General features: G+C 42.3%; 1 protein-coding gene across 2 annotated transcripts; it reads right to left on the bottom strand.

The window, feature by feature from the left end:
• Positions 1-209: 209 nt before the first annotated feature.
• On the bottom strand, positions 210-20,584 carry Tgds (TDP-glucose 4,6-dehydratase). 2 transcript variants are annotated; one of them, XM_059273216.1, is made up of 13 exons: positions 20,432-20,543; positions 18,543-18,605; positions 18,312-18,378; positions 16,772-16,840; positions 15,877-15,967; positions 9,537-9,679; positions 6,938-7,036; positions 5,591-5,650; positions 4,885-4,928; positions 3,926-4,091; positions 3,008-3,066; positions 2,120-2,217; positions 210-905 (listed from the first exon to the last, which is right to left on the bottom strand). In XM_059273216.1, exons 3-13 carry the CDS (start codon positions 18,330-18,332, stop codon positions 820-822), a joined length of 936 nt encoding a protein of 311 aa, XP_059129199.1. In that variant the 5' UTR covers positions 18,333-18,378; positions 18,543-18,605; positions 20,432-20,543; the 3' UTR covers positions 210-819. The 2 variants fall into 2 exon arrangements, with proteins under 2 accessions (XP_059129199.1, XP_059129198.1); XM_059273215.1 differs by lacking the exon at positions 18,543-18,605 and having other exon boundaries at positions 20,432-20,584.
• Positions 20,585-23,196: the final 2,612 nt, after the last annotated feature.

The raw sequence follows: 23,196 nt of genomic DNA, 5'->3' as shown, positions 1-23,196 counted from the left end.
TCTCTTTAAGACAGGTTCTCACTGGTTGGTGGGGATGAAATCTGCATCCATGACAGAGCAACCTCTACCTGTGTCCACCCAACAGCTCAGCTACTTTTTAAATTACCTTGAAATCTTTTTTTTTTTTTTTTGGTTACCTTGAAATCTTTAGAACAAAGAGATTAAAAAAATGCATGATTGTTTTAAAAAATTAACAACAAATAAAAATATATCACTAAAAAAGCCACAATCTGTATTTAATATATTAAAATCCATTGATAATTTTATAAATAAAACCATTGTAAACAGTAGATAGATACATGATCAAATTTCTGATACCAGTTATATATAAATCAACAGCTGATTTCAAAAATGTAAGAAATTTACATCTTACCCTTAAGAACCATCTAAGTTAATTTTACAAAATTATAAAAAGTTAAAAAGTGTTCAATATGCTTCCATTTTGTTCCATTTTCACATTATCAGACCTTAAAAATTAGTCAGGACATAAAACCTGAGACCATCAGGTGCTGGAGAAGGCTGGGGAGCTGACAGAGGTCCATCCAGTGCTTCCACCTGCCTCTGTTCTCAGAACCAGGGGCCTCATCCGGCCACATCCAAAGCTTCTGCCAGACCACCATGGGACGTCTGGGAGAAGTTTGCTGAGGGAATCTCCACATGGAATCCTGGACCAATACTGAAACTTCTGAAGACTCTGCATCTGAACCCAATACCGGAGCATCCCTCTCACTCAAGAGTGAGAGGCTGGCACTTTATTTAGGCACTTGATGTCAGGTCACTTGCTGAGCTATGATAATGTCCTCTTCTCTGCAGCTGGCATTATATAAATGGTGGCTGAACTGGAAAGGGCTCTAATGCCTTCTCTGCATTCTTCCAGTTGTGAAAATTCTCTCGGTACCACTCAACTGGCAGGAAAATCAAGACAATGAAAAAGTAAAAACCATGCATCAATTAAGCAGCATTTCCTGAGTCCCTGCTACGTCAGCAGAGTCTCACCTTCAAGCTGACCAGCGGGGCTCATCGCCTGAAAAGCCCTGGAAACAGTAAGGAACTGCTGCCTTCTGCCCAATGCAAAGGCAGTCCCTGCAGCACTGACCTGTGGGGAATGCTGAAGACATTCAGATTTCAGCAACCTCAGGGGAGGCAACAGGTATTTATGCTGCCTTTAAAGCTACTTCACAGAAAGAAGAATAGTTATTCATCTAAACACGGTGATACAGGATCAGGCAACACGAGATGAAGGGTCTCTCTATGAATAGGTGAGGTCAGTTTATGGTGTGCACTATCAGCTCAAGACTTTGCACTAAGAAGCCTAAGTCTAGCTAAGAATGGAAGCTACCTTTGCTTTTGGCTTTTCATACTTGAACAAAGTATTTTGTATTTAAACTTGTGAATCAAGGCCTGTTTTTACACATTTGAGCAGATTCTTTCCTACAAACACAATTCCAAATAGATTTTTGTTGCTCTGTTTTGTTCCGTCTTCTGAGACAGGGTTTCACTAGGCAGCCCTACCTAGCCTAAAACTTGTTATATAAACCAGGCTGGCCTCAAACTCAGAGATCCTCCTGCCTCCACTTCCTGAATGTTGGGATTTAAGGCATGTGCTACCACCCAGGGTCCAAAGAGCTTTACACACACACACACAGAGAGAGAGAGAGAGAGAGAGAGAGAGAGAGAGAGAGAGAGAGAGAGAGAGAGAGAGAAAGAGAGAGAAAGAGAGAGAGAGAGAGAGAGAGAGAAAGAGAGAGAGAGAGAGATTAACTCTTCTTTTACTAGTTTTAAATTTCCTTCAGAGTTAAGACCCCACTGATCTTAACATGGATCACTAAGAAGAAAGCTGCCTTTCAAGAAGACAAAGGAACGGAGAACTGAGCACCCAGCATCGGAACTAAGTGAGCATCTGAGGAACGGAGAACTGAGCACCCAGCGTCGGAACTAAATGAGCATCTGAGGAATGGAGAAGACTCAGGAGGAGCAGTGAGAAGCGAAGTCCATTCAACTCCAGATGCTCAGGAAACGACTGTTAGAAATGAAATGAACAGGTCAGGCTGCAGCCGGTTCTTCACGGCTCTGCAGATCTCGGTACTGTTCTCCAAATGATCGACTCGTTACCACGTACCTGTTTTCTTTATTCCTTCTTCCCAAGGCACTTTGGGCTTCCATCCTAAACTGTGAATTTTTTCAGACTTCATTGGATATCTCATGTCATTGTGAGGTCTTGCAAAGCAAAGATTTAAGATGACATTTTGAACATACATTTGCACATCTAAGACACAGAATGCACTCACACATCTTTATTGTGAACATACATTTGCACATCTAAGATACAAAATGTACACACACATTTATCATGAACACACACTTGCACATCCAACTAAGGAGACAGAATGCACACGTACACAACTTTATTGTGAACACACACTTGCACATCTGACTAAGAGACAGAATGCACACCCACACATCTTTATCACAATTCACATTAGAACAAAATCATGCTGGGGACATGCTTATTGTGGAAAAATATATAAAACCCATTAATTACCAATGCCTAACATTCTCTATAGACTATCCTTTCAATATCTTATTTATTTCAGCCACAATTTAGGTACAAATGGAGTGTCTGACATATATAAGAAAATAAGCAAATGTTTCATGAATGAATAAATCAATCACACAGGTACAAGTAAGTGAGGATTCCTGAGTACCAAGCCTGGGGCAAGAAGAATTGTCTACAATATAATTAACCCTCAGAACACTTTTGTGAGAAGATAATCTCCCAATTTCACAATGGAGAAAACCCCACACAGGGAAAGAGTCAACAACTTTCTTTAAGCCCATGGCTAATAACAGTGCTATCCTTAATCTCTACAACACTTATAATTAGGAAGAAAAATTTGTCAGAAAATTCATGAGTTAAACTACTTCTCCGGTGAGTTCATATAGCTTATAGTTTTATAAGCACCTAAAACTTCACCATCTTCTCCAGATGTTCCAACTTGTTACTCACCTGTCATTAACGTAGTCCACCCACCTTTCCGTTTCAGACTCTGAATTGGTCTCTTTGATCTGTCAAAATGAAGCAAGCTTCTGAGCCACATTACAAAAAGAGACCACAGAGCAACAGTTGTATTTAGCAGCTGATAGAAGCAGACAAGAAAGACGACTGCCTCACACGGGCAGGGAAGAGGAGGAGGGGCAGCCAGAATACTTTCTATCCCTACAACCTCCGCTCCATCCAGAACTCATCAAGAATGTGTTCTACACACACCCCAGGGGAGCACCCTGAAGCCTACGATGAGCAGTTCACACCGGAGCCTCACAGTCACTTCACACCTCACCGGAGTTCCTATTTCTGAAGCTGTGCGTACCTTCCGGCTAGAGGATGCACATTGATATTCTCTCCCTGTAGAACTAACGGTACACATGATTATGAATTTATTTTCCCTTCTGTTCATTTCTAAGTAAAGGCAACGGTAAACTGTTGATTCAGTGGTAGTTGGCATGAGAAACTTCCCCTATTGGCTGGTGTATTTGAATCCTTGGTTCTCCATTGGTGGTACTGCTTGGGGATGGTACAGAAACTTTAGCAAGTAGGGCTTTGCCAAAGAGAATAAATATATCACTGGGGGCAGGCTTTGCGGTGTTACAGCCTCACCCCACTCCCTGCTCTTTCTTCTGCTTCCTGTGTGTGGATGGATGAAAATGATCTAACCAGCTTCCTACTCTTGCCTCCAAGCTATGTTGCACCAGCACCATTATGGACACTATCCCTCAAGATCTAAACTGAAATTAACTTTTTCCTTAACTTGCTTGTGGTCATGGTGTTTCATCACAGCAACTAATACACATAGTGAGTAAATTCTTTTTATTGCCATTAATTTGGTGACAAATTGATGAATACCTCTTAGAGCAGATCCATACGTACCAGCTGTATTAGTTCTTTCGCAAGCTGAACAACTGACATTTCAAAGTTGGTCCCAATGTTATAGATTTCCCCTGGTTCTCCCTTTTTGAGGACAGTCAGAAATGCTTCCACTACATCAGCAGCATAAAGGAAGTTTCTTCTTTGAAGCCCTGATCCATGAATACAGCTAAACGGATTAAATAAAGCAGGATTATAAAGTGCAGAAAAGCTCCCAAACCAGGCATGAGCAGTGACCAGTGTGATTCCTGAGAAGCCAATTTCCAGAGGCCCTAGAAATCTGTGACTGAAAAATATTAGTTCCCTTAAAATTTCTTCCTCATTTCTTAAATGATACCCAAACTTCTTGAGGATTCTTAATTTAAAAAGTGGAAAATATGGCTCCTGAATAAATATTTGTTAATTTTATACTATAAATTCATTTTGAAGAATTACCTAAGTTGGGTGGGGTTATACAGGACTGTAACTCCAGCCACTTGGGAAACTGAGGCAAGAGGATTCCAAGTTCAAGGCCAGCCTGAGCAACTTCAAAAAGTTAAAAAGTCAACAATAAGGAAATCACAGGGCTGGGACGGGTAGGGGCTACAGCTTGTTATCAGAGTGCTTGCCCAGAATGGGCAAGGCCTACTTTCAAGCCCTAGAACCTAAAAATAATGGAAAAAAGAAAAAGAAAACCTACATTTCTATATTAAATTAACCATTTGGAAATCTAAAATTATACACAGATATGAATTTTATTTTGTAGCTCTAAGTTCCATGGCAGATAATTTCAGAATTTACCTTAGTAAGTCATGAAGATGCAGTTATTGAAAAGCTATCACATTAAATGGAGAAAGCATTCCAAAGCTGGCAGAATGTTCAGATCCATGGCCTCTGTACGACCTGATGGCTTTTAAAGATTGCTACTGAATACTATTAGCACAGCAGATAGCACATGAATGCAAAAGTAAAAAGTGACATACCATTTCCTGTCGTGTTGGAGCAAAGATATAAATTTTGGAATAACCTAGAAGAATATTTAAATGTCATTTCAGACTTTGAAAATGACATTAATATGAATTTAAACTCATAAGATTAACCTAAATTCATGACCTCTGGTAAATAAAAGAACTCTAAGGCAGTTTGTGATGTCATAAAAACCTGAGGATGAAAAGGCAGGTACAGTGGGAATTCAGAGGAAGCCTTCTTGGACAGTTTGCGGCCAACATACGCCACCTCTTCGGAGATTTCTTTCATAAAGGCAGGCATCACATATCACTTATCACTCACATATAAGCGCCACTCAGTAAGTCCACGCTTCTACATCTTTGCCTAATTAGCTTCTAACTTTTATATTCCATGACACAACTGCAGACCAGTCTTAACTGCTACATTGGGCAGTACTGGGAGTGCTATATGGTGCTTCAGAATGCAAGGAAGACAGTGCCTGTCCACACACATCCTACAAATGCTGTCTTTTCATTGCATCCCCCAATTTAAAGACAATGGTTAAAGGACACAAAGGCATGCCAGCTGGAATGTGTCAAGTTGACACTTTGAGTGACATCTCCAAACTCTGAGTCTGAAGAGCTCGCGTGCAACCCCCACAGAGCATGTAATTATGCACAATTACAACAGAAATTAGTTCAGACAAATAACTGCTGGAGGTAATTTAGAAACAGAGTTTACCTTTTCTGGATACTGATGTGGTCCGTAAACATTACTGCTTCTGGTGATGACAACTGGAAACTTAGAGTGAACATTCAACATTAACTAAGGGCCCAACAAGCAGGGTTAGTTTAAAACACACAGCTTCCTAACACTGGTGCCTACCTGACACTCTGTCAGCACAGTGAAGAGCCTGTCTGAGCTCACACTTGTAATCCTGACACCCATGAGGCTAATGCAGGAGGATTTCTAGTTCAAATCCAGCCTGAGCTATGTAGTAAGTTTGCTGCTGTTGTTTTAAGTCAGGCCTGGTGATGCATGCTTTTAATACTAGAAGTCAGGAGGCAGAGGCAGGGGGATCTCTTTGAGTTTGAGACCAGCATGGTCTACATAGTAAATTCCAGGCCATCCAGGACCACATAGTAAGATCATATCTTAAAAAAACACAGGAAAGGACAGAGCTCAGATAAAAGCAGAGGTCCAATGGGAAGACGGATACAGAGGGAAGCACAGAATCAGGTTCAACACTGAGGCACTCCACATGATCATTTCCAAGATGGCTTCCAGCAGTCTACATTTAATTAGATGGTAAAATGGTAGGCATCAAGTTGACTCTCTTCATTGAATCAACCCTTACAAGTAAAAAGGATCACCACAAAAAGCAAGAGAACACCAAGGAATTTCTTGGCTTGCCTTTCTAACTCAGCCCTAATAACTAATAATGCCAGTGGGAAGCCAAATACATGGCACTGGAGCTGATAACACTTGTTTTGATTAAACTCCCAGAATGACAGTGTCAGAGCCACCAGAAATAAGTCTTCAAGTCTACCTCATATGGAGCCAGACTGCTGACTCACACAGAGAAAAGCAACTGCTGGGAAAGGAATCTGTCATCCCTCCACCTTGTAGGATTTCCATGAGCATCTCACTAGACCTGTAATGTTCTGTTACTGAAATAAGACTAAAATATGTTTCAGGTTTGTGCGTTCATGAGGAACTGAACAAGAGGCAGGGCCTTCACTGCCCATGCAATTTAAGATTTCAATACTTATAAGGCCTTACTAAGTTTTTAAGCTAGGTTTTCTATGCCAAAGCTAACTTAGAATTTTAAAGCTTAAGTCCACAGTAAATGGCTCCAGAGTTTCCGAAATCAGGTCTGGTGAGATGAAAAAAGTACTTGCTACCAAGCTTGATGACCTACTCAATGCCTGAACCCACATGGTGGAAGGACGAAAGTGCTTCCATACGATGCCCTCTGACCGCCACACTCATGACCGCCACACTCATATCATAGAACACACAGACATACAATCACTCACACGCACAATAAATAAGTATTACCAAATAGTTTCAGAAATCAGCTTTTACCTTGTATCGTTCCCAATAAGACTGTACAAAACACTCAGCGGCAGCTTTAGATGAAGCATAAGGGTTTGTAGGTTGTTTGGGTGATGATTCATCAAACTCCTAGTTTTAAAAGGATACATTTGAATTACATACTCCTTAAGTAGAAAACATATTACAAGGTCTAAGTGTGTGGCTTAACAGTAGTCTGTGTCAAATTCACAAGAACCTGAGTTCAATCCCAGCACAAACACACATTGAGTGCACATTAATATACAACCATACTACTAGTTTGAAATGTCAATCACTACATCTAAGAAATCATTTCTTGCTCTGGTGGTACACATCTGTAATCCCAGCACTTGGGAGGTGGAGGAATGGAATCAAGAATTGAAACCCTGTCTCAAAAACAAGCAAACAAAAGCCAAACCAACACAGAAACCTCTTGAATTCTAGTCATGGGAAAAGTAAGTGTAAAGGTTCTTAAAGTCTAGTGTAGGGGAGAAGAAATAGGAAATGCAGTTACTGAACTGGCTGGAGGCCATATTATATCAAACCTATAGTCTCAACTATTTTAAAATATTTTTAAAGATGTATTTATTATTTTTATATGTATGTGTGTGTACATGAGTTTCTGTGCACCACATATACACAGGAACCCATTGGAACCACATAAGGGCATTAGATCTCCACGACCTGGAGTTACACATGATTGTAAGCAACCACATGGGTACTAGGAGCCAAGCCAGGGTCCTCTGTAAGAGCAATAAAGCCATCTTTCCTGCCTTATATTTTACTTTTGAGACAAAGTGTCACTAAGTTACCCAGGCTAGGTTTTAACTTGGGGTCCTTCTGTTTCAGCCTCCTTCAGAACTCAGATTACGGACCTGTGTCACCAGGTGTGTGCCACTAGGCCTGGCTAAAATGTTTTGCAACTATCTTGGGTGAATAAGAATTCTCTTAGGAAATCTTGGTACAGCTATTGACAATCACTGTTGCAACATTCTGAAGCTCACCACTGAAAGCAAAATCATGTAATTATTTAGTTATAAAAATGATGGTCAGAAGAGCCTATACAATAGAGCTAAACACAAAATTGGTACTAGACAAAATGATAGATGGTAATGAAGTTTGTGCATCATCCTTTATTTTATGCAATCAGTAAATAACTTAATTCTCCTGAGTGGAAAGACTTGGAACTGGAATGTTAGGACCTTCTCTATGCACCACCCAGACATTGTTGAATGCTTTCTATCAAAACACAAGTTGGAAGATCTTCCAGAGAGTGGAAACCAGCTGCTGGCTAATACCATATTAAATGTCCACACATTAGAAGTGTTTGGGAACCCTTTTTATAATGACATACACCAATTTTTGTTTTAATTCTCATAAAAATATACTTATATAAGGAAATCTGTAGTTTTACTGGGTAACAGTTGGGTGCTTATATACCAACCAAGCTAGTGATTTGAAGATTAAAACTTCAGAAGTATGAACAACTGTACTCTTCTCTACCTAAATTTAATTGTTGACTGCCATTATTCTCTCAATCTGTACAAGATCACACAACTACACTAAAATGTTAACTGTATAGAAATTATCTTAACCATTAATAACTTTTAGAAGTAAGCATTCAATAACTATTACCTGCACATAGATATTTTTTGAGGCTTCTCTTTGGTATCCTCTTAATTTCAGGACCACTATACCTAACAGTATAGACATTTGTTTATTCTGAGGCTTTTGCTTTCATATCCTGCTTAGGATTAAACACAGGATTTCACACACACTGAGTAAGTACTTAACACTGAGCAAGACCCCCTAGACTGTTGTTACTCACTTCCCATTGACTCTGAACTAGATCCTGGCCTGTTACTCACTTCCCATCAACACAGAGATTGACCCTGGCCTGTTACTCACTTCCCATCCACACTGAGCTAGACCCTGGCTTGTTCCTCACTTCCCATCAACGTAGAGATTGACCCTGGCCTGTTACTGACTCCCAACAGAACATGTATTTAAAAGAAAGGACCAAGGAAAGGAAACTATGGACTGAAGAATGGTTCTATCTTTTTGTCTAAAAAATACAATTAGAAATGATTTCATATGAACAGGGCCAGGCATAGCGACACATCCCTATAATACCAGCATTCAGGAGACAGAGGCAGGAAGGCTGTGAGGCTAAGTAACACAGGGAATTCCAGGCCAGCCTGAGCTACACAGTGAGACCCTGTCTTCAAAATATCAACAACAGAAGAACAGATTCCAGTTTCAACAACAATTTTGCAACACTCATCACTGACATTCTAAGGTGTTTTCCCGCCCAGAGGAGAAGGTGAGCAGGGATATGCTACAGCCCATGAAATGACATCATCATGTTTTACAACTGAGATAAACATGAGATCTGCTGCTGTTGCAGAACGGTCAGATCCTGGGTGACTCTGTACCAATGCTAACAGTCCCTCACATGAAGTGGTATCCCTTGATATCACAAAGGAGAAGTCACATTTTGGAGGGTGAAACAATGCATGTAATTAGAGCACAGGAAAAGCCCAGAACTTGAACAAGACAGACTTCTACACTGGTACACAGTAAGTAAGCAGAATATGCTTTCTAAGCTTACCTGATCAAGACTGCCTCCATATACTTCATCTGTGCTGACGTAAATAAATTTCTCCACTCTGGCTTCATAAGCAGTATTTACCAAAACATGAGTGCCATAAACATTGACATATGTAAACTCAAAGGCACGGACAAACGAAAGATCTAAAAAGGACGAGAGAAAACCACAATAATTCCGCTCATGGGACAAAACAAATACCAAACAACTAACTCAGGTTTTAAGAGTGCTTCCTTCCCATGACTCGCCACATCTGCAACAGGTCTAAGAAACAACACAATACAGGTCGATACATCGGTGGTCTCAGGTAGTCCACGCTGGCCTCAAACTTACGATGTAGCTGAGCACGACACTGAAATTTTACTTTTAATTAATTACTATGTGTGAGAGTATATGTATGGTGTGTGTGTGTGTACACCACACCTTGAGTGTGGAGCCATTCTCTCCTTCTACCATGTTGGCTTTGGGGAGCAAATTCAGGTTATCAGGCTTAGAAGGAAGAGCCTTTATCCACTGAGGCATCTCACTGACCCAATCTTGAACATCTGATCTTCCTGTCTCTCCCACCCAAGTGCTAGAAAGACAGGTAAACACAAAGCACAGATAAGTAGTCTGGTCCTTATTTAATTTGGTCATGTGCCCACTCCTCATTTAATACAGCACTTGGCACCTGGCAGCCTCAGAGCCCACTCAGACTCATACCTGCACTGGGCTACCCTGCTTCTGACTACATGTGCACCCCTCTCTGAACTACAGCACAAGTTCTCGACCCCTAAAAGTAACCAAATACAGATAATTTCTACTCAGATACATTCCTGATATATCTGGGTATAAGACAGAAAGGCCACTCCGGTCTGAACTGGTTTGGGTTGCATGTGCAGTAAGGCAAACAATATTCTCCCAGTAAATTTTTAGGGTCAACTGTCTATTTACTATCCTATACCCACTGTGGTTGTTTGAATGTAATTGGCTCCCCTAATCTCATAGGGAGTGGCACTATTAGGAGATGTGGTTTTGTTGGAGTGGGTATGGCCTTGTTACAAGAGGTGTGTCACTGTGAGGGCAGGCTTTTAGGTTTCCTATGATCAGGATACTGCCTAGTGTCTCAGTTGACTTCCTGATACCTGCAAGGTATAGGACTCTCAGCTACTACTCCAGCACCACGTCTGCCTGCACATTGTACCCATGATGCTCCCCATCATGATGATAATGGACTGAACCTCTGAACTGTAAGCCACCCTAGTTAAATGTTTTCATTTATAAGAGTTGCCATGGTCATGGTGTCTCTTTACAGCAATAAAAACCCTAAGATACCTATGCATAATTGGGTGCACCTATGATTAAAATCAGATGCATCATGGGAAGGGACATGAAAATGATTATCTGACCTCATCTATCAAGCAAGACAGACAACCACCAGAACTATGCCCCTTAGTAACGAGCTCCTTTCTGGGGACCTTGAGTACCTTACTCACACGCCCCACTGTCAAACACTAAAACAGGACACGTGGGCAGGCTGGGCTTGTAGGAAGTGGAGGAGTGCTTTTACATGTGATGCCAGTCCCTAGTGCAACCAGTATGGGGGCCGGGGAGCTGAAAACAACAACAAACCCTAACCTAAAAACAAAATGAAAACCACAGGACAAGGGGGAAATACTTGAACATATTGGAGATAAACAATCTACCCACACCAACAATCTACAAATAATTTATAAAATCAAATAAGAATAGTCCTAGAGTAAAATGTATAGAAGACATAAATAGTCTAAACAAATAAATGGTCCTTAAGCTTATGGTGCTCAACTTCACTTATAATGAAGAAAACTCAAATTTAAAACTTATTTCTCAGACTAGCAAAAAATAAAAAAAAACTGACAAGAGGGGCTATAGATGGTTTAGTTGTTAAGAACATTTGCTTTTTCAGAGGACCCAGGTTTGATTCCCAGCGCCCACAGGGTGGCTACAAACCGTCTGAACTCCAGTTCTAGGGGATCTGATGCCTGTTCTGACTTCCAAGGCTCCTGCGTACATGTGGGTCACTGCTGGAAGACCCCGCTACTTAAGGTTGCAGTTCACTGTGTCCAGATAGTTCTCTGAGCTTACAAGAGGACGCTCTCTACCCTATCTGGACAGTGCCGCTAGGCCCGGATGCCTGACCTTATTTGGAAGCTGCCCCTGAGCTTGAGTGCCTGACTGACCCTGTGTGACCTTTGACACGGCTCCTTGCAGAACTCTCCCCTTGCCGCCCATGTGATAACTAGGTGTCGTGCTCCAGCTGTACGGTAGGACCATGCTGCCAAATGCAGATTAGGGATGCCCCAGCTGCTGTCCCCATCCTCTGTGTTCCCCTCACCCTGAAATAAAGCTGAGCTGTCTCACTGAAGCTGACTGTGGAAGGCTCTTCCCCTCGTGCTCACAGCTGGACGAAGCCCTGCATGTCACCTCTGCTCCCTTTGTCCTCATGGACTGGTGGCCAACGGACCACGAGGAAAGGGAGGCCCCAGTGCACATGCATACACTCGGGAGCACACACTTAAATATTTTAAAAACAAGAAAAGATACTTTGTAGGTGAGGCTAAACGGATGGAGGAACATACTTCTGCACACAGGAGTGAGTCTACAACAGTGTTTGTCCTCAACCCTCCTAATGCTGCGATCCTTTAATACAGGTCATGTGGTGGTGACCCCAAGCACAAAATTATTTTCGTTGATACTTCATAACTGTAATTTGCTACTGTTATGAATTGTAATGTAAATGTCTGGTATGTGACCCCTGTGAAAGGGTCACTTGACTACTGAAGGGTTCACAACCCACAGGTTGAGACCCACTGGCCCACAACAATGTATTCAAACCCAAAGGAAGAAAATTGGGGGATGTGTAGCCAAACTGCTAAGCATTTATCCGTTAATCCAGACCTTTGAGCTGAACTTCTCCCCCTAAAATTTATGCTGATGCCTACTCCCATAGTACATTAGAGTGTGATTATGTCTGGAGACAGGTTTTCAGGAGGTGATTCAGACGAAATGAACCCCTTAAGGTGAACACTAATCCAGATGTGTGCCCTCACAAGGATAACATTTGGACCCAAAACTGAGTGAGAGCCTGAACACAGAGGGAAAGCCGCCATGTGAGGCCATAGGAAAGGCAGAGCATGCCGACAAACCTTGAAGATAAGCATGTGGGACAGTGTCAAGGGCTACCAGGTTATGCCAAAGAGGACTCGGGAAGCCACCAGAACTGCTTCTAGTGGCCAACAGCGGGTGTGAGTGCGGACACCACAACCCCACAAATGACTAAAGCAACAGGAGACAAAAGTTGTGTTAAAATCCAGGAACTCATAATGATACTTTGAAGAAAAGAAGAAACCAAGTCATCACCACAGAGCCCGGTGCACAGGTAAAGAGAATACGGCAGCGGGGCTGGCTGCCGCCATCAGCCGAGTCTCAAGGTGCCCTAAAAACTGACATGGAGACCCTGCTCTTAAACTCTGATTTAACACGGGAACGGGGAAAAAAGACAATGAGAAAATCATCATTGCCAAAGCTCAAATATACACAAATCCTGACCACACAAAATAGTACTCCTAAAAATAGTAAGACTGATATCTACTGGGACTGAAAGACAAAATGAAACACAACAGACTTAAAGCTTAGCTAAAAACAAGGCTGGGCATAAACAAGCTAAAGGCCATGATCTGGGAGGAGCACAGAGTTCCAGACTTTACACTCTGAAAGCTAATCGCCTTATGTAAGCACAGACTATGTGCTTTCCAAACGAGCAGTGGGAAAAGAAAAGAGAAACGATTCCTCAGCCCAGGCTCTAAAAGACAGCAAGCAGGTAAATATCAATGACGATCAAACAGTTGTTTCAAAAGAAGTAGAATCTAGGCTGAAGATGAAGTCCGTGATAGAATGCTTAGCCGGCGTGCACAAGCTAACTCACAAAGGCAGAGGAGAGCTGGAAACAACACTACAGAAAAGACATCACCAGATGACACAGCCACATTCATGTCTACTAAAAGGAGCTCAGGGCAATCCACATCACCAGGAAGGAAGAGCACTGCAGAACTGGGAGATGGCTCAGTGGTCTGAGTGCTCACTACTGTTCAAACCCAGCACCACATGCTGTACACGTCTGTAATCCCCAACTGGGAAGTGCGGACAGGAAGATCCCAGAAGCTCTTTGGCTACTCAGCCTGGTCCAAATAGTGAGTTTCAGGTTCAGTAAGAGTCTCTTCTCAGGAGTGAGGCAGAGCACAACATCTCACATCTTCCTCTGGCTTCTGCGTGTGCCTACACAGGAACATCTACCTGCACAAACATGTACATGTTCGTGCACACACACATACACTCACACACATGCATACAAACCACACATGTATGAAACATGATAACATAAAGATAAAGGTTTAGTTTGTCAGGAACACACAAGAGATCACTACTTCTCATTTTTCTTACCAAAATATCTCTCATTAAGATACTTCAATATGAAAAAGGTAATAGGCTTTTCTTTAAATGGGCAAATGATTTCAACTGTATTTTATAAAAAAATTAAATTATCAAAAAACATAAAAACACATGCTCTCACTAGAAACTTGGAAAAATATAAAGTAGACTCTCATACAAATGGGAGTCCGTCCGCCACACAGCGCTGAGTTTGGAAAACTGACCATCACCTGACAAGGGTCAGCGCGACTTCTCTGCAAACGGTTTGCTGCAGCCCCATTACTCAGGACCCTGCACAGACATCAGACAGACGGTATACTTAAAGGACATGACCCGTGGACAAGAAAGTTCACAGCACTGCTGCATAAAACTGCCCAGGAGCATAAGCAACCCAATGTCCAACCAGAGTCAAAATGTAACTGTGGAGCTCTCTTAAATTGGAATACTGAGACAGCAGAGAAGGAACAAACTATACCCACACCCAACTACCCAGCACTTCACACATGGAAACTGACAAGAAATGTTATAAAAGTCTACATGTCTGTGTACTCGTGTGAGTATGTGCACAAGTACACACATAGTAGAAGATTTTAAAATAGCCCAAACAAAATTAAAACTGTCAGGGCTAAATATCAGTCACCAAAACCACAGGGAAGAGTGGAGGGAAACACAGGTTTGCGTCTGCAGGAAGCGGGAGAGGCAGCAGCCTCTGCCAGCCGGCTCCGCAACAACGCTGCCTCCTGCTATGATGAGGGCAACACGTGGCCACGTGACGGCTACTTATTTAACTGCACTTCCAATTCTTCTGATGTGTGTTGTATGTCCCAGGCGAAAGGTCAACTGAATTATCAACACAGCATCTCAAATGCACGAAGTAGTACAGGTCATGTTAACCGGTATACTGCCACTTGTTGTGGAATATTATTTTAAGATGGGTTACATTTGCTTATGCTGTGGAGCCTTTGTTTAATGATGCAAGATGTGTTGCAGTCTTTTATGTTGCATTTGTTTAACTCTGTGAAGCTGTGTTATTTTGCCTGTCTAAAACACTTGATGGTCTAACAAAGAGCTGAATGGCCAATAGCAAGGCAGGAGAAAGGACAGGCGGGGCTGGCAGGCAGAGAGAATAAATAGGAGAATCTGGGAGAAAAAGAAAAAAGAGCAAGAAAACAAGGAGAGGAGGACGCTAGGGCCCAGCCCCCAGCCATCCACGGAGTAAGAGTGAAAGTAAGATTACGGAAGTAAGAAAAGAAAAAAGCCCAGAGGCAACACGTAGGTGAGATAATTTAAAGTTAAGAAAAGCTGGCTAGCAACAAGCAAGCCAAGCTAAGGCCGGGCATTTACAATTAAGAATAACCCTCTGTCTGTGATTTATTTGGGAGCTGAGTGGTGGGCCTCCCAAAAGAGCTAAAGAGCAAAAACAATTAAATTTTGGCATTCCAACGTGGGGCTGTAGAAAGCTATAGTACACAAGAAGAACATGAAACAAAATTGAAGCTCATCTTATTCCTTCCTTTCAGAAATAACCATCAGTCTGAATTTGACTCAGCTCAAAACTTTTTAAAGCCATTTTAATGTCCCATTTCAACACACATGAATTAAAAAGTTATCTGTGGAAAGCCCAATTATCGGGGCTGGGGGTGTGGTTCAATCAAGAAAGTGAGTGCCACTCCACCAGGCAGGAGGGCTGAGTGGGTTCGCAGAGCCCCTGTGAAAAACAAACAAAGGGAAACAAGCCCTGACTCCATGGGGACAAGTGCTGTTTGGGCACAGCGGGTGTGCCCTCTTCCAAAGACTGTGTTATGTTCCTGCTTATTCATCCCGATTCCTGGACTTTGAATTTATTCACTAGGAAAAAAAGAGGCCAGCCATAGCTACAGCATAAAACAGTGCTTACCTACATGTGTCTGTGCAGCAAAATGCAGGACTATGTCTATTTTCTCTATCTCAAACAGCAGCTTCACAAAGTGAGAGTCGCAAATGTCACCCTGCATGGAGAGGCAAACATGGACAGGTGAGGTTTCAGGAGCACTGGCATCCACAATAACCAGATGTATTTTAGCAGCCTTGAAGTCAACCAAGCAGCCAGGCAAGTATAATAACAATGTGGTTCTTCAGCATCTTAGAACATATGTATTTAATTCGAAATATTTTGGCAAATATGTCAAGCAATAACTTTGTTGAATACCAACTTCTGTTAAATACTGTGCTGACTTCTATCACATACTTGTAAAGCTAAGATCACAAAGAAATTTTTTAGCATTAAGAAAAATAAACCAGGCTGGAGAGATGGCTCAGTGGTTAAGAGCACTGGCTGCTCTTCCAGAGTACTGGAGTTCAATTCCCAGCAACCACATGGTGGCTCGTAACCATCTGTAATGAGATCTGGTGCCCTCTTCTGGCCTGAAGGCATACATAATAAATAAATAAATCTTTAAAAAAAAAAAAAAAAAAAAAGAAAGAAAGAAACCTTTCAGAGAGCTACACTAAAATACATGTAAAATAAGCATAACAACTGGAATAATATTGGGAAGTATGTTTTATCACCACTAACTAAAATTATAGTACTCTGATGCTTGTATGTATTTTTAATTCACATATCTTGTCAATTATTCATAGATTTGCCACGGTACCAAAACTCATATGCAGTTTTGTATGTGATATCAATCTAAAAGTAGAACTCTCTATATCATGTAGTATTCTGGAAACTAGCTGATCTTTAACATGTTTGTAACACAAAGCATTATGGTTTCTGCATGACTAAAGAGGCATTATCAACAAAGCTTCCATACCTGTATAAATTTGTAGTTTTGTTTGTTAGAAATAGGTTCCAGATTCTTCAAGCTTGCACAGTAATCCAGCTTAAAACAAGAGAACATGGTGGGGAAGAAACGGCACACAAAGCAAGATCAGCTCTTTCTATAACAAGTTGATTTAGTTTGAAGGTCACAAATGTTAAAACACCGATACAAGAATATCTTCTAAAAAGGCTTCCTGTATTTTACACCTTTAAAGTTTCTGACATCCTAACAGTAAAAGCAGGTCACTGTTAATTTTCAGAAGAACTAACTCCAAGAGAAACGCTGTTACAAATCTCTCTTTAAAAGTGTTCCTGCTCAAACTCACCTTCAGCACTGGTGGCGAAAAACTAAAAACATTTAGTTCTTGACAGAAAAGGAACTATCAATTGAAGATAAAGTAACACCTGCTTTATACATCTATAATTCATTACACCTCTTCTTCTAACATGGTAAATCAGTGCATACATTTTAAAAAGAGCTGGTTGGGGCTGGAGAGATGGCTCTGAAGTTAAGAGCACTAGCTGCTATTCCGAGTTTAGTTCCCACCACCTATCTGGTGGTTCACAACTGTCTGTAACTCCAGTTCTAGAGTTCCAGATCCAACACCTCTGGCCTGGGGGGCAGCTGCACTCATGTGCACACACCCACCTACCCATCATTTATTATTTTTTATTTTCATTTATGTATTTTGAGACAGGGTCTCACTATGTACCCTTGAACCCACGAGATCCACCTGCCTCTGTTGGTTGTGGTATTGCACACCAGGAGGATTTGCTAAAGAGGCAGATGTGGGAGAAGCAGGTGTTTGAGGGAAGCCTGAGCTCTACCTTTAGAGCAGGACAGATGTGGGAGAAGCGGGTGTCTGAGGGCAGCCTGAGCTCTACCTTCAGAGCAGGACAGATGGCTGTCCTTGTTGCCACGCCTGGTCCTGGGAGCCACACAGTGAAGGGAAGAACTGACCCTCACAAGTCCTCTTACGGTCTCTCTACATGCCAGCTATAACTCATGTGCCCCTGCCTCCAAATAAATAAATGAAATGAAAAGAATTCCGTTCACCTGCTCATATAACATTAAGACAGAAAAAAATATGCCAACAGTTAACAATTGTTCTTTGCCTGTACACTTTACCATTGTATTTTATGAAATTAAAACCATTTGTATCTTTTGTTTAAACTAAAAAATCCTATTCTTCAGGGAGACTTCAACCATCACTACAAAACTGTCCAAGACTCAATTAATTTCACTGCTTTTTGTTTATTTGTTTGTAGACAGGATCTCATGTGTTCCTAGGCTGGCCTTGAACTTGTTATATAGTTCAAGGATGACCCTAAAGTTCTAATTATCCTGCCTCTACATCCCTAGTGTCCCCATTACAGGCAAGGGCCACTGCAACTGGTTTTAATTCTATTCCAATGCTAGTACTCTTTAGTTCTCTGGCACTACTTCTTAAAAGCTCCCTGGCACTTTTTAATGATGAAGCCAGAAGGAGGTCTAATTGTAGTACATGAAGCTCATTTTTTATAACACTTACCTTGTCAAGATTTATGATCATATAGTTGGGATAATCTTCTACTAAGGAGACAATCACATGGGATGCACTACAAAGAGAAAAGAACTTTATGAGTGACAAATGTTTACTTTCCTAGACTCTTCAAAAGTTTTCCTAAGCTGTGGAGTGGTAGGAAAATATCAAGATAACATTACACTTTTCCAATACAAAAGCAATGATGTAACACACCACACATACACACTTTTAACCCACCTTCTCAACAGAATCTATAAACAAACTCTCACATCCTCCTTGTGACATGTATAACTTTCTGGCCTGGAGAATAAAGAAAAAGCCAGTTTAACCAAATGATGCTGCCCATGAATGCTGTGAGTGTGAGCATGAAAAACGTAAGGTCTAGTCAGAGCAAGTACACTGAGGGTCCAATATGCCCTTTCAGGAGCTGCAACGTAATTATACAAATATTACTTCAGCATAAACACCGTCATTTGCCTGTTTATACTGACTTCTGCAACTGCTCTTCTAGTATTAGAAGTTGGATGTGTAAGCCTGAAATCTCGGGAGGGTCCTGGACTGAACGAAGTCTTCCTGGGCTAATAGTAGTTGACACCATCTTGAAGTTTGGTACTGACAGTGCTTCCTGGGTATCAGTGGGTGGACCCTGATATGGAGCTATCTCAGTAAAGTGAGCTGCCAGATATTTTTAAACACTTACACTTTGGGTTCTCGGGCGTAATGGCAAGCACTGACCAACTGTGAAGAGGACATTTATATTGGAGACCGTTTCCCTCACTTTCTAGGGCATTCTTGTGGACCAGGCCTTCCATGAAGTACAGGCACTTTCCCACATCCACACTCCTGTTCATTAAGTGAAACGTGGCTTCCTGGTACCCTTAGCAAAGTGACTGTTGAATTTAAGATGTTAATGCAGTGAACGAGAATCTCTGTATCTTCAAGCTGGAGACACGGTGTTCCGTGAGGGTGGAAGAGTTTCCTGTTTATTACTCATGCACTCATCCACTCAACTATTACTGAAGACCTTCATAATATGGACCAGACCTTCCTTTCTGCGGGTGCTTCATGAACATCAGTCTGCCCTCACAGCTTATACTCTAGAAAAGGGACAAGGCCATAAACAAGTAAACACAAACAATGCTATTTCAGGTCCCGTTAAGTGGGTCAGTTACCTAGGGTGGTCCGGTAAGGACTCTTAAGTTGATATGGGGGTAAATTAACGCCTGAACTGAATAGTGCAAACAGCCTAAGAAAATAAAGAAAGGGAAAATGTCTCAAGTCAGGAAGGGGCACTAACCTATTGTGGTCCAAGAACCCTGAGGGGGTTGTAGCAAATACAGAAAAGCAAGAGATTAGGTTGGAAAGCAGGGCTTGAGCACTTGAGTCTTCTAGATCTGATAAAGATTTTGGACTTTATTACAAGTCTCACAGAAACCACAAGTATAAAATCCTACGTGGCAGCAGCATCTCACTTCCTTAACAACAGTGACATCTGTGTGGGGAACACGCTTTAAGGGGTCTAAAGAAAACGCATGGAGATCAATCCGGGGAGGCAGTGCTCTAAGCAAAAGAAGGCAGTATCGGGCCTAACACAGTCGGGGGGCAGTGGTGAGAAGTCCAATTAAGGATCACCTTTGACACAAAGAAAAAGGGCAGGCTCATGGAATGTGGGGATGAGCCTCGCACAAGTTGCTTATAATAGAGGATTTGTCAACGTGTTCTTAAAGAAAAAGTGAGTCCCATCACGATCTCACATCGTGTCGAGACGTGCTTTGGGACGTGCTGGTGGGAGGCTTGGCGAGGGAGCCTGAAGAAAATGCAGAGTTCAGCGTGTGCACCTCAAAAAGTGACAGGTGGGAAACACCTCAGGCACGTATGAGGAGGACGCTACCACGGCACTCCCGAGTTCCTTTTTGCGGGACAGGTGTTAAAGTCGTCGCAGTTGCCAAGCAACCTCTTTTGATTGGCCGAAAAGTGAGGGGAACTGGGCGGGTGGTCCCGGCCGTGCATTAAGACCCTCCCCACATTGCATCCTCAAAGCCGTGGACCCCTGTGCAAAGACGAGGAGAGCCGCGGGGAAGGTTAGGTTTGCGGGGAGAAACTTCGCCACCAGCCCCGTTACCTACATGAATCCAGCACCCCCGGTCACCAGGACCCGCTTCGCGTAGCTGCCGGGAGGACCAGAGGGCTCCTCCCGGCCAGGCGCCGACATCTTCCAGCTCGGCAGCGCCAGCGCCGTAGAGCGCGGAATCCGGAGACCCCAGGGAAGTACCATCACGACGTTTTGCGACACGTCCCCGCCCCCGACACGTTAAAAGGAAGTCAGCTGCAGCTTCCGGGTTCTCCCTGACAGCGGCCCGAGGGGCGGGGCCGGGACCGGCAGTGGCACTGCGCAGGCGCAGGCTCTATGCCTGAACCAACCTGAAATTGGGGTCACTGGGGAGCTAGGTCTGGAACGTGTTCTAGGCAAGTGTAACCGGCATGGGTTACTTCTAGAGATACTGGGACGTTCGGAGTTACGAATGGATGTCTTCATTTTTGTACTTCAACTATGTCCGTAGGCTAACTCCCCCTGAGCAGAAACCTCGGGAATGTATGCAGTATGGGAATGGGAAGTTGCATTGCAAAATTACGTTTTACTGTTAATCTTATTACAGACTGTGAAGGCTACTTGAAATCATAGTAAAGATATTTCGTAGATTCCCCTACTGGATCTTACTCTCTTGTCTCGTTGCTCACTCTGCCCCATCATGGTCCTCCCCACTCTTACGGTGTTACCAGGCTGCTTCTGCCTTGGCCCAGAAGCCCTTTCATCCAATGTCTGCTAGTGTTTACCCATACTCCTTCAGTTCTCAGTTTGAGTGCCAGCCTGTTGGAGTCTTGACTCAGTTTAAACAGCAACGGACACCCTAACCGTGCAGAGCCATTTATTTTTCTCTTTCTTAGAGTTCATCAACAATGATATAATTGCTCACTGTCTCTGCTCTGTGGAGGTAAGGCCTTTCATTTATCTGGGACCAGATCTATCAGAACAAACATTCATCAACAAGTAGGTTCATGATGAAATTGCTCATTGCCCCTGGTATATTAGAACTGTTCTGATATAGTCTGCTAGCTCTTCATGAATTCTGAGGCTCTCCCAGTTGGAAATGGTTGGCAGCCATAGTCTTTCAGGTGAACAGAGGTGTCAGAAGGCTGTCTTTGGTGTAAGAACGGCATTACTGATCAAGAAGAAAACCATGAGACAGAAAAGTGCTGACAGCAGTCAAAGCGGTGTTCCGCTTTTCCTTCAGGAACTCCCAACCCCTGTTCTTAGCATATCAATAACACCACTAAAAGTTTAGACAAGCTAAATTTGCTAGAGTTTTATTTTAGCAAACAATGAGAAATGAAGCAACACTCAGGAAGAAAGGTTCAGAGAGCACCACCATGCCACATAGGCAGTCAGTATGTACGGAAAAAGATGTGTGTGTGTGTGGGTATGGCCCAGTGGTTAAGAGCACACACTGCTCTTTCAGAGGAGCCAGGTTGGATTCCCAGCACCAACATGATGGCTAACAACCATCTGTTACTCCAGCTCCAGGGTATTGGAAGCCCTGTTCTGGCTTCCACGGGCACTGTACCCTTATGGCACATAAATACCATGTAAGCAAATTCCTGTACAAAAAAAAAATAGATCTTTTTTATAAAAAGCTAACGTTTAGGAAAGACTTAACAGGTTATAGATCTAATTGTGCCTTCTCAAAGAGCACCATGATACAATGCATCTTCTATATCCAGGCATAATCGATCAGTTGGGAGTCTTTTGGTTAGCTGAAGCTCACTAAGTTAGGTTGCAGCTAATATGCAGAAATTCAGAATACCATGGCAGTCTCCAGGCAAATTTAGTTTCATACCACATGTATTCGCAGAAGCTTATCTGAAAAGATCCACCTGAAAATATTAACAAAGCCACCTTTCAGTGTTGGGTAATTGGCAAGGAAATTAGGAAGTCAGGATGTAAAATGTTGCTCTATACACTTGACTGTGTGTGTTTTTCTAACCTGCATGAAAATTACTCATATTTAAAAAGAACTAGGGTAATTTTAAAAAGTCTTAAAATATTAATACCCTTATTCCCCTGGGAAGCCAGGAGTACTGAAAATGCTGATAAGAGGTGAGGTTTCTTTATTTAAAGGGTGAGGTATGTTGTGAGCACGTGCTTTTGTTATAAAAACATCTTGTTGAATGAAAATCACCTGTACACACTTATTCATGAAATAATTTGGGATTCCTACTTTCGCTTTCATCAAGACCTTCACAACTGACCTGCAACTTACAACAGAGAAAGTCAGAAGAACCGGAAGTCATTTACAGTTCTGCATAGTAAGTGACCTGACAGGGGAGTGAGGTATTCTGGTTCCAGGGAAACCCAACGGACTCGGGGTGTCAGGAAGGCTTCTTCAAGTTGGAAAAAATGAGACAAAGCGAAGCCGCCGAGCAGTAAGAAGCGCTGCAGCCAATGGATTTGCAAATCTATCAGCACAGAAGCGTGCGGTGTTTATGAAACTGATAGTGTTAAGGACGAGCATTAGTTGAGAGATGGACATTTGAAATATTTGAACCCATGTTCAGGAGATGGGAACGGTGGGGGGGTTGGGGAAGGGCGGGGCGTGGGGGCAGGAGGAGGGAGGACAGGGGAATCCGTGGCTGATATGTAAAATTAAATTATAAAATAAAAAAGAACCCATATTCTAAAGAGCGTGGGTTGTGTACTAAAAGTGATAAACCTCCTTTGAAAGAAAATGATGCTGAAATGGTGTTTTTTGTTGTTGTTGTTGTTGTTGTTTTTTGTTTTTAGCATTCTGTAACTTTAAAGTCAGAGATGGACCATAGTTAAGTAGAGTTAATA

This window comes from Peromyscus eremicus, chromosome 9 (genome assembly GCF_949786415.1).
Source record: "Peromyscus eremicus chromosome 9, PerEre_H2_v1, whole genome shotgun sequence".
Taxonomy (NCBI): Eukaryota; Metazoa; Chordata; class Mammalia; order Rodentia; family Cricetidae; genus Peromyscus; species Peromyscus eremicus.
This window is presented reverse-complemented; position numbering and strand designations above follow the sequence as displayed.